This window comes from Embiotoca jacksoni, unplaced genomic scaffold (assembly GCF_022577435.1).
Source record: "Embiotoca jacksoni isolate LCO1_2020_lvr unplaced genomic scaffold, fEmbJac1.0.p SCAF_47, whole genome shotgun sequence".
Lineage (NCBI taxonomy): Eukaryota > Metazoa > Chordata > Actinopteri > Embiotocidae > Embiotoca > Embiotoca jacksoni.
The window spans coordinates 626084-637607 of record NW_027185400.1 but is presented as its reverse complement, the minus strand read 5'-3'; the positions used below and the strand labels follow the sequence as shown (position 1 = coordinate 637607).

Here is an 11524-nt window from a genome sequence, read left to right as displayed (position 1 = left end):
CAAGAGAACAAATTGATACAGAACGCTTTTATTTTGGTCTAAAGCTTCACGTAACAAATATGCCAATTAGTAAAAAAAAAAAAAAAAGAAGTGAAAAAATAATGACAGAAAAATATAGAATGATAAACCTCTTATACAAAACTAAGTTCCCAAAACAATCTATAAAGACACAGAAACACAAAGAAATGCCTTCAGATATACGGATGACTGAAATGATAAATTGGTTGGTCAAAGAGGAAAACTAAAAAATAAGAACTGGTGTTGTAATAAGTAATTTTATCAAGTTTACTGAAAAATCCTCTTGATAATTTTTCTAAAAAGGTCCCGTAAAATGAAAAGTGTTTTTGTTATTACAGCATCCTGTGTTTTTACATGAGTCCCTCTTCTCTCACTATCTTGTCCTTATTTTTCTACGTATAAAACTTCCCACTAAAAAGCGATTAGTTTACGGGATGATCCAGCCAGTCCCTTATCTACCAAATCTAGTGTTAATCTTAACGAAAAATTATGACGCCTTTCCCACAAACAACATCATAACTAGAGGGGACACTAATATATATATAAAAAAAAATAAAGGCCCCACTGATGGAAGATATTAGTTAATACTGTGCAGTGCATTGTGTGTTAGTTTTGTTTTCCACTGGCTCCTGTGTCATTTTTAATCTTTCAGTTCATGTATGTTTACACAGCACGTGTCAGTCGCTCCAGGAGATATCAATAATTAATGCAAATTCAGAAGAGCTCATTTCTGTGCAACACAAAAATGCTCGATAGGGGTTCATCTGAAGGAATTATGTCACATGATAATCCTTTCCAAACAAAACTTTAGGACCAAAAATGTTATCCTCATTTTCAGTCAGCAAGGCCCCTCAACCTCTCTGCCGATAAGGAAATGAAATAAATTTAAATATTTCCAATTGTTTCTGTGTTGTGCAGTAAGCTTAACATAACAGATATCTTTTTCGATAACAGTTTTTATCTAGCTTGCAATTTTTGCCAATTCCGGCAATTTTTAAGAAAGCCCGACCCCACAAAATTTTAATTTTTGATCTCCAAATAAAAAAAATAAAAAAAAAATCCCGGAAGGACTGACACAAAGTTGGACAGAGTTGACCGACAATCACAACTGTCTGACGGGGGCATCAGTGTCTGTAACTGGATGGGGATGTGGTGCAGTAATACAGCGAAATAAATGGAGGTAAACTCAATTCAAGTTTTAAAAGTGCGACTCGGCACTTTTTTCGAATCAACGGCAGTGACTCGTTAACAATTTTGGACCCTTTGTGAAAATCCAAGAACACTCTTTAGTTTTCATTCCAACTAAACTGTTTGTAATATGACAACATGACTGACATAAATGTCCAAGAGGAATAATGACAAGTCAAATAAAATGTCCCTGCAAAATTTAACACTGAGTCAATCAAACCTCTTCCCCGTTTTAAATCCCGCCCACACATCGAATCACAGGCCCGTTTTCACGGCGCCTTTAAAACCAGCGGGAGCCGTGAGGAGAAAGCAGACTTGCTAACACTATGTACTGCTCTCCTTTGCATAATCTACTCAGCCTTTATTTATTTGCATAAGCAAAAAAAAAAAAAGAAAAGAGAAAGAAGAAACAGCAAAACACTGTACAGTACTTAAAAGTAAATGATCAGGCAGTACAGTTGTTGTTTTGAGGCAGGAGGTGATTTGCTGTTCCAAGGACGAGTAAAAACCTGAAATAACCCCGATGGCTCGGAGGGAAGCGAGGCGACGTTAGATTTCATGCAACAGAAGAAGCCTTTCAGTCGCTGTCGCTCTTTTCTCCTTTGTGCAGCAGACGCTTTCCGCTGGACGGCAGAGGAAGCTCGGTTTTGACCGAGACTTTGGGTTTGGACTTTCTGTGGAAAGAAAGTGAGACAACTTAAAGCACACGTGACAATTTTGGGTTTATCTGAAATACATTTTATGACAATGAAAACAGGAAAGCAATAAATGTGTAAAAAAAAAATTAAAAAAAAGATAATTGTCATGTGTTTATAAGAAGGGCCTCAAGATTTTGCCTTTTGCTTACAAGCCTGATATTTTGCTGGGAAATGCATATAAACATGTTTGTTTTGACAAATACTGAATAATGTTCCACTTTGTTTCTTAATACAACGTGTGTGAATGTGGGAACAACAATATATTTACAATATGGTATCTGTGTGCAAAGACACGTTTGCTCAGTTGTAACACAAAGATTATACACGTCGGCTGAAACTCAACTTCAGCAAAAGACAAAGTTACAGTTGATGTGTGAAATAAGTTGAGACTGACTCTCCTTGCTGATATCTGTATTTTAATCACTTGTATTTGTCAACAAAATCTGCCGATCAAATTGAGTCTGACATTTTGCAATAGCACTTTTAAACTCTACTAAAAAATGATTTCAGCTCAGTCTTTTTGGGGCGTCTCTTACCCGTCCTTGTCCAGCAGCTCCAGTCCGTCGTTGATTTTCTTCAACATTTCATAACGCTCACGGCCACGAACCTGCAGAAACAAATCAAAGTTACCCAACCGGCCTGGAAACATCGCGAACGATGAAGCCAGCTCAGGAGCTGCAAACAAAACCACTCACATTGAGAACAAACTCCTCCTTGTCCTCCTCCTCCGTGCTCGAGGCAGATTTGGACTTCTTCGTAGAAGTTGTGGCGGGAGCGGGAGCGGGAGCGCTCTCTGAGAAATAAAAGTGAGGTTAGAAAAGGGAAGAAACTTTAATCAAATGTAAAGCAACAACAACAACAAAATACATACTTCTTTTTTTGGTTTGTTTGGTCCCGTTCCCCATCTTGCTGTTATTTTCCTCCTCAGTTTTGCGGTCTCTGCCCGGACATGCACAGACACGAACCTCAAAGCACCTCCGGCCCAAAACCAAACCCCTACAGAAGCAAACGGTCAGCGGTGAGGGTCAAAGGGCGTTTCTGGGCTGCATCAACAAAATCAATATCAAATACAAGCTACGAGATAGAGACTCCTCCGAATGCTCCCTTAGCAAGAAAATAAACTGCAGAGAAATTTTAGAAATGTAATCCGAGATGGTCCAAATACACCACGTGACCCCTCGGCACTCTCCCAACCCGCACTTACTCTGGAGTTTCCAGCGTCAGGATGGTGAGGATGGGCCGGCGGTTCATGCCCCCCATGCAGGAGCTGTTGCACATGAAGCTCAGCAGGAAGGTTGTCATCTCTGAGCCCAGCTGTAACAGGAACATAGCAAATATTGTAAATTCAATGGCTGCCTTGAGGTCAACAGACTTTGGCTCAAAGAGGCAACGTGGTAAAAAAAAAATTAAAAATCACATGAAATTGAAACGTGATTTAGTTTTTTGAAGAAGATGCTGCTGTGAACACGAGTGCCACTTTCCAAGATCAGAGTTGCGTTTGTTATGAAATGAAGCATTAGTACATGTATTGTGACGAATTCATTTTCTACACTAAACTTTGTGTTTTCCCAAGTTTAAAATTTTGCAGTATTTTCAATAAATTTCTGGATCGTTTCAAAGTTAAAGCGCTAAACGTGTCACATCTTTCGGGTATTTATATTCAGACACGGTTCATATACTCACATAAATGCTGTTAGGGTGAACTGTAGAAAATAGGGTGAAAAAAAAAAAAACAACAACGCTGTAGACGATGGGACGTTTGCCTCGGAAAGCTACGAGTGCAGCGGTCATACCTGAGGGCGCTCGTATGGGACGGTGACACTCTGCCTCTTAGTGTGCGGGTCTTCGAAGTACTGAGCCCTCTGGCTGCCCTCCACTCGGATCAGATGGCTGCGATGCTCCGCGGCTGAGTCAGATTAGATCAAATAAATAAAAAAAAATCTCCTCACCCAATTACTACTTCTCACAACAGTGTAAGACTACTCTCGAGGCCAAAAACAATTCTACTTACTGTCCTCGTTCTGGTGATGGGGACACCGGCGGACCACATCGGCCACGTGCTCCGTCTTCTTGTAAACCGCGGTGGCTCTGAGGACAGCACCCTGGGGAGGCTCCTTGCTCACCAGCACCTCGACGGGACTGGTCTTCGCCAGCTGGCAGTACAGCTTGTTGAGAACCTCCGAGAACTAAAAGAGAAAAGACGGGTAGAAAAAGTCCCACCGTGTTATTATCGGCGCACTTATCTGAACAAGGCAAACGGACGAGGAGTTAAAATACCAAAAACGATGGTCTGAGATCTGTTTCAGGGCTATTTTAAAACGCAAAAATGATCATTAATTGTTCAAAAATGTATTTTCTGAAGAATCAAACAACAAAATCTCATGTTCCGATTTAACAAATTAAAAACAATTTTTTTTTTTAACCTGTCTGTGGTCTATTTCAACACTTCCTGTTCTGAAAGAAGACAGAGCAGGAACATGTCCCGTCATGTCAGGGCTGATCTTTACAACCCGACTGCACCTCTCTCGCAGACCTGAGCGCAAGTCGCAGGAGGCGGGAGTTTCAGGGCAGACCACCCTAACCTCAGCGCAGCTGGCCAACCACGCAGCACCGCTGGGGGATTCGTGGAGGACACGTCGACACCATTGGCTGCTCAGACTGAGTGACTGACTCTGGACCTTCAAATTTTAAATGAATCGCCTCAATGAAAAAGATTTCCACCAGCAGAGATACGAAAGGAGGGATTTTTTTTTTTTTTTTTAACGCAGCGCCGAGGTAAGAAATTATATTTTAACATATAATCTAAAAGGTTTTAATATTTTACCCGCTTTGAATAAATTTGTAGGTAAAAGAATATTTAAACCAGCGAAGTTACATAAAAATCTTAATTTCAACACTTTAAAGTAGTTTCAAGTCTGTGTAGAGACGTTTATAGTCATTTGAAGAACAACTAATAAGAGGAGTGGCTTTTTTTTTTTAGAAATTACACTTCAGATGAAGGGAAATTAATTTGAACAGCAAATGTCGCCCCAAAAATGAAATCCTCTTTGTCTCAGGTGAAAAGGCTCAAACATCAGACGTCTCTCCTCTTTGCCATGTTTGGTTGCGTGATAATCTTCTGCAAGTCCTGTTACAGCTTTAGATAACGACTGATCCAATATTGTTGGTGATTTGTTTCACATCGATAAATCCGGTACCACGATCCTATGACTTGCCAGTCCATTTAAAAACAAAATATATATATATATATAATAAATCAACTAATAAGTAGAATCCAATATTTTAGAGAATTCATGTGAAAGATATAACTTACAGTGGAAGTGACGGACTTGGCTGTGCCAGACTTCTGAAAGCGAAGCTGGAAGCCGCACTCCCCCGGATAGTCGGTTGTAACCGGGACGGTGGAGGACGGAGGGGTGACGCCGTCTTTCGCCAAGATCTCTGCAGGCAGCTCGAACAGATTCTCGTCAAAGCCCTCAGTCAGCACTTGGTCATTGATGAGCTGTGAAGGAAGATGTTTGGATTGAGGTTATATGGACGAATATCTCCCAACAGGAAGCTTTCTCCCGCAGCAATTCAGCTCATTGCACGTTTACCAAAATGTCCATTTGTGGCCTCCATGGATGATGAGGCTCGTTATCCGCAGTTGGGATGGTGGAGATAGGCGGAGTTACACTGCAAACAAAAAATAAATAAAATAAAAAACATGCACCAGAACGGTTCACTTTTTCAAAAGTTGAACTTTAAAAAAAAAAAAAAAAAGTCATGAACTGTAAAAACTTAAACTTGACTTACACGCTGTCCCACAGCTGTATGAAGGAGTCCTGGCTCAGCGGCAGGCTCAGCTGCAGACTGTCAAAACTCGGATCCTCCATCATTAAAGCGCCAAGACGCAGGTGCTGCTAGAGTCAACAGGAAGTGAAAGGACATTACTGATGAGGCATGCAAAAATTTAAAAAAATCCCCAAAAAAATCAGGCACAATCACGGTCTCCAACAAGTTTAATACATTTCTATGACTTCTAATTTGAGATAAAAAAAAAATTATTCAATTTCTTAATTTTTTTTGTTTACAAGTATCATCACAATTTCAAATCTCAAATGTATGTCTATATATATATATTTTTTTTGGTTTAACGAGAGACCAAAAAACAAGATGTTTTAATTAATTTAGATATAAATAAAGAAGAAACGTTAATTTTTTTTTTACTTGTGAGAAACTTAATTTAGAAAATAAACTACAAAAAAAAATAAAAATAAAAAAAATAACCAAGTAGATCTACCTAAAAGGGAAAACAACAACGTGGATTAAGAACATAAAAATAAATCTTAATTTAAATTCGTAAATTAATCCGGGCAAAATCAGCAGATTTGACAACACAGGAAATTGCGAGTTCAAACTAAAGCGGGCCTTTTACCAGAACAACCACCACCTAATAAAACATTTAAACACCTGAAGAACAACTCACGTTCATAAAGTTGTGAGATTTAACTTTATTTTATTGAACGTCAGCTGTCGTCCATTTCCTGCCGAGCCGGAGGCCCCGCAGGATTTGAATGAAGCTAACTTCATTACCCGCGAGTCGACGCTTTATAATCGATAACTCGACGAACGAAACTATTTTGAAGTGAAAACTGCGTTTTTTACAGGCAAGTTCCTCTCGACCGGGTGTTTGTTTTTGTTTTTGTTTTTTCTGCGCGGCGGCTAAAGCGTGGCTTTTGTGTGTTAGCTTAGCGAGCTAATTACGTTAGCGTGACGTTTCGCTGAACCCGCCGTCAAAACTTTTCTCCGTATTGTGTTTAAATAAGCGGTTTTCTTTTCCGTGTGACGCGCGTATGACCCGCGTAGATACCTTTTGTGTCCCGCAACCGCTGTCCGGACCAGATGTGTCACCGGTGAAAGGCTTCTTTAAAAAAATAAATTAAAAAAAAGCCCAAATATTTTGAGCTAGCGCCGAACACGTTGCGGGGATTCCCGTTGAAAGGGAGAGGGGGCGGGGCCGGGGGGCGGGGCGTCTGGTAGATTGACACCGTGCGGGAGCCAATCAGGGACGCGAACTGCGTCGACATAAGCTCTGCTGCCTTCGTTGACAATCGGAAATACTGCAACTCTTGAACGGTGGTACAAAAACAGAGGTGGATTTTTTTTTTTTTATTTTTTTTTTTACTTACGATTCACGGTGAGGTTTGGAGCATCGTTTGACCTTAAACATCAACTTCCTGTGTCGCCCTGGCTTTACTGTATGCACAAAAAAAAAAAAGACTTTTGGGTCACTTTTTGGGCAACATACTAGTGTTGTCACACTGGACAATATGACCTTTTTCTGACATGCATCAAGTTACTTCTCTGTGACTCAACTAACCAGTGCACAATAAAAAAAGAAAGTCACTTTTGGACTTTTTTTTAGCTTTATATCATTGTTGATCTTTGGTATAAGTATTACTGCACGTACCCGAACCTGTGTGGCTTACCCTTAGAGGGACTTGCCTTAGGAGGTCTCACCAAGAACCATGTGGCTTATTAAGGGGACTCGCCCTCTGTAAACCATGAGTGTTACCTTTGCGGGACTCGAACCCGTGACTTCACGAGGTCATTTCCGGTGTCGGCGTAGTAGACGCTGGACTATCTTTGTCGCTGCTGAATGGTAGCAGGAGAAAGAGTTTCACAGAGGTCACTCAGAGCTTTCCAGAGACTCAACCGACAGTCTGGTTAACTCGGTGATTCAACTTTTAGTGAAGTTTAAACGTTTGGAGAAATTAAACGTTACACTAAATTCCAAGTCGGTCCGACAAAATCTGTTGGTGCTCAGGCCCTAATTAAGATGCAGAGCGTCACTCTTTCAGAAAATTTCCTCCTTTTTAAATTTGATTAAATAAAAGTGTCAACTGTAAAATACAAAACGTGAATAACCATTAAAGTCACATGACCTACTTAAGAGAATTACATGACTCAAAATTGCACATTGGAAACAACCCGGGTCTGTTAAAGCTGTCGAAGGAGACAGATTTATCTCTGACAGGTGAACACGTATTCTCTCCAGCGAGGTCAGAGGTCAACTTTAAGAGAGCGTCCCTAGAGGAACCGGGTGTCACTCGAGGACTGTCGGAGGTGGTTTCCTCCTGCTGGGGTCTGAAACCAGAGTTTGAGTTCAGTTCAGCTGATTTCACACGTTAACACTCTGAAATCATTTCCCAATCGGTCGTAACGGGCCGGATGAATGATGTCACCTCTCGTTCGCTCTTTGCAGATGAGATCAACTTCTGCAGCATTGGGGGGTCTGGGAGCAGCAGAGAAACTCCACACCGGTGTCTGGTCACGAACTGTCAGCTGGGAGCCACGTCCGAAGGTTACCCCCCCTCCACCCGCTCTCCCCTTCCCCAAATGTTGGTTCTCGTCCACCTCTCGGAGTGCTTCGCGGTTATCGGTGCCACTTTGGGGAAAGGAGGCTGTTTGACCTTTGAATGAATGTGCTGGTGGGGCCAATGAGTCCACTCTGAACTTGATTCCACAGCGGCACCGCATATAGATACAATAGTGGAACAGAACAGGATCAGGGTAGAGAGGGGAAAAGAATCAGTATCATCCCATAGCATAATTTTAAACCAGACTTTCCCAACGTGCCACAAGCGTGAGCTACGTGCAGGTTGTTGTGCAAGTATAGATAGACAGACAGACAGACAGATAGACAGACAGACAGATAGACAGATAGATAGATAGATAGATAGATAGATAGATAGATAGATAGATAGATAGATAGATAGATAGATAGATAGATAGATAGATAGATAGATAATAGATAGATAGATAGATAGATAGATAGACAGATAGATAGATAGATAGATAGATAGATAGATAGATAGATAGATAGATAGATAGATAGATAGATAGATAATAGATAGATAGATAGATAGATAGATAGATAGATAGATAGATAGATAGATAGATAGATAGATAATAGATAGATAGATAGATAGATAGATAGACAGACAGATAGATAGATAGACAGACAGATAGATAGATAGATAGATAGATAGATAGATAGATAGATAGACAGACAGATAGATAGATAGATAGATAGATAGATAGATAGATAGATAGATAGATAGATAGATAGATAGATAATAGATAGATAGATAGATAGATAGATAGATAGATAGATAGATAGATAGATAGATAGATAGATAATAGATAGATAGATAGATAGATAGATAGATAGATAGATAGATAGATAATAGATAGATAGATAGATAGATAGATAGATAGACAGACAGATAGATAGATAGACAGATAGATAGATAGATAGATAGATAGATAGATAGATAGATAGATAGATAGATAGATAGATAGATAGATAGATAGATAATAGATAGATAGATAGACAGATAGACAGACAGACAGATAGACAGATAGATAGATGAAAAAGGTTGGCCTCAGTAGCTCGTATTATTTGCTGCAAATTTGTCTGTCGCCTACACGACTGTTTTAAGATTTTCTGACATGAATTACTTGCAGGATTTCTTACCAATCAGCCCGCTGACAAATAGACACCATCATTAAATAACCAATTTCTTTTTTGTGTCTGTCTTCCCATGCAGGCAGCACGGGGACATGCAGATGGAAACTGGCCCTCTTCACTGTACCTGGGATGGGAGGACCTAAATAATCAACCATTAACTTGACTTTTTGGAAAATACATTGATTTGTTTTCTTGAGTTTATGGCAAATATAACCAAATTTCCCAAAATGTATAACTATTCTCTTAAGCTTGACATTTATTTATTTTTTTAATCACATTTGATGTGTCCTCAGGATTGAGTTTGGTGTCTTCCTGCAGAAAGTGCCCTTTCACAGGATAAATTTGGGATTTATTTTGAGTTAAATTGACTTTAATCATGATCCATTGAAGAAAAATCTTCACATATTCAAATAAGAAAATAAGTGTTTAGAGCTTGTGCTTCACTCACATGTTCATTCAAATAAAATGGTACTTTTGTTAACTGAATGCATTTCTCCAAATCATGGTTGGTAATCTGTAGTTTAATCTATATTTGTACAGTTATTCAGCACCTTTTTAGTGTCTTGGATCATGTTATATCTAACCTGGAAGTGTGTCACTTTAAAACAGATCACATAACCTGATATATATTTTACGTGATATCTATTCAATAAAACGTGTCGCTGATGTTTGTTTCAAAACGTTTTTGATCATATGAATCCTGCATTTCTCTCTCTGCACACAACTGGACCCACGATGTCGGCTCGTCACACACCGAGAGTGACCAACACACCTGCCGGTCATCACGCGACTCAATTTACTGTAGCGTGATTTTGAACCAGCTGACCCCACCGACCACACACACACACACACACACACACACACACACACACACACACACACACACACACACACACACACACACGTATCATATATATAAACAGGTCATTCCAAAGAAGAACAGTGTTTACACTCGCTGCTTCTTTTTATCACTTGAGTGAGTGGCAGAGAGCCGTCACATGGTGTGTGTGCGTCTTTGTGGTGGTGTGACTTTTTAGGTCAGGTAACAGTAACACACACACACACACACACACACACACACACACACACACACACACACACACACACACACACACACACAAACACAGTGGCTGCCACCCTCCAGTTTGGGGACAACACAGGTGATATTTTGTGTTGTGAAGTAGCAGCTGAACGAGTGCATTTTGGTGAAAAAACGTTGACATAACAAGCGTATTTAACCAAGTTTACGACCGTACATGCAGTTCTGTCTTCTTGGCTCCGTCTGTATGAATTCATGTGATACTTTTTGGAAATGTAAGATAATCTGTCTCCCCGGGGTTGCGTACATATGCTGGCAGGGGCTCTACGCCACTGTTCTGATGGTGTAACGTTTCTCTACATTTAGTCAGACTCACACATGACTGTGCTTGGGGCCCTGGCTTTGGATGAGGTTGAGGGGGGCAAGGAGTAGGAGGGTGTCAGGTTCCCCCACTGTGTCACGATGTGCCGACTAGGGCAGCAAAAGGAAATGGCAAAGGCGGCCAGCTCCCAAGGAGAAGGTGGAGTGAGACGGGGGGTGTGTCCGCGAGGGGAGGGCATGGATAGGTTTTTTTTCGAGAGAACCAGAGTAGAATATTTTTTCCAATCACTGCCTGCACATGCAAACCCTCCCCCAACACACCCCCTCTAATCTGCACCCTCAGTCCCACCACCCGGTCTGTCCCCAAACTTCTCGTGACCACACACACCTACACTGCGAACTCAGGTGACTCTTGCCCAAATTTAGGATCCACCTGTTGCCTGCTGCTTTGTTGTGTGCAGCAGAGAGGGAGTATGGAGGGTTTGTGGAACAGAGGGGGAAGAGAGTGTGGCTGCGGTGCGTGACCTCTTTGGCATGTGATCTGAAATAGAAAGGGATTTACGACTGTTGGGAACACAGACAATGGTCACCAGAGTGGCAAAGACGAGCCCCTCTCTGCTGCATGGGATTGGTGAGTCATGGTGGCAGACTTTGACCGCAGTTCATCTGACATCCAACACCTGTGCAACAATTTAATCTCCATATTGTACCTTTATTTAAAGATTTGTACTTCCGAAAACTGAA

The 11524-nt window shown here is 40.8% G+C and overlaps 1 protein-coding gene and 1 long non-coding RNA gene across 3 annotated transcripts; one reads left to right on the top strand and one right to left on the bottom strand.

Annotated features, from left to right (window-relative positions):
* Positions 1-12: 12 nt before the first annotated feature.
* Positions 13-6898, bottom strand: tp53 (tumor protein p53). Of its 2 annotated transcripts, none has more exons than XM_069169785.1 (11): positions 6757-6898; positions 5700-5806; positions 5501-5579; positions 5218-5406; positions 3916-4090; positions 3698-3810; positions 3109-3218; positions 2776-2900; positions 2600-2697; positions 2441-2511; positions 13-1880 (listed from the first exon to the last, which is right to left on the bottom strand). In XM_069169785.1, exons 2-11 carry the CDS (start codon positions 5780-5782, stop codon positions 1784-1786), a joined length of 1140 nt encoding a protein of 379 aa, XP_069025886.1. In that variant the 5' UTR covers positions 5783-5806; positions 6757-6898; the 3' UTR covers positions 13-1783. The 2 variants fall into 2 exon arrangements, with proteins under 2 accessions (XP_069025886.1, XP_069025888.1); XM_069169787.1 differs by having other exon boundaries at positions 5700-5803.
* LOC138210568 (uncharacterized) lies at positions 4415-10036 on the top strand. The gene is made up of 3 exons (XR_011179266.1): positions 4415-4679; positions 8152-8250; positions 9500-10036. It is a non-coding gene; the product is annotated as an uncharacterized lncRNA (long non-coding RNA).
* Positions 10037-11524: the final 1488 nt, after the last annotated feature.

What these genes read in the sequence shown, in the direction of transcription:
- tp53 (XM_069169785.1), bottom strand. Translation starts at nt 5,782, where the DNA reads ATGATGGAGGATCCGAGTTTTGACAGTCTGCAGCTGAGCCTGCCGCTG. An exon ending in ATACAGCTGTGGGACAGCGT is followed by an intron (nt 5,580 to 5,699) that starts GTAAGTCAAGTT and finishes TTTTGTTTGCAG; the next exon opens with TGTAACTCCGCCTATCTCCA. An exon ending in CTGACGCTGGAAACTCCAGA is followed by an intron (nt 2,901 to 3,108) that starts GTAAGTGCGGGT and finishes TTGCTTCTGTAG; the next exon opens with GGGTTTGGTTTTGGGCCGGA.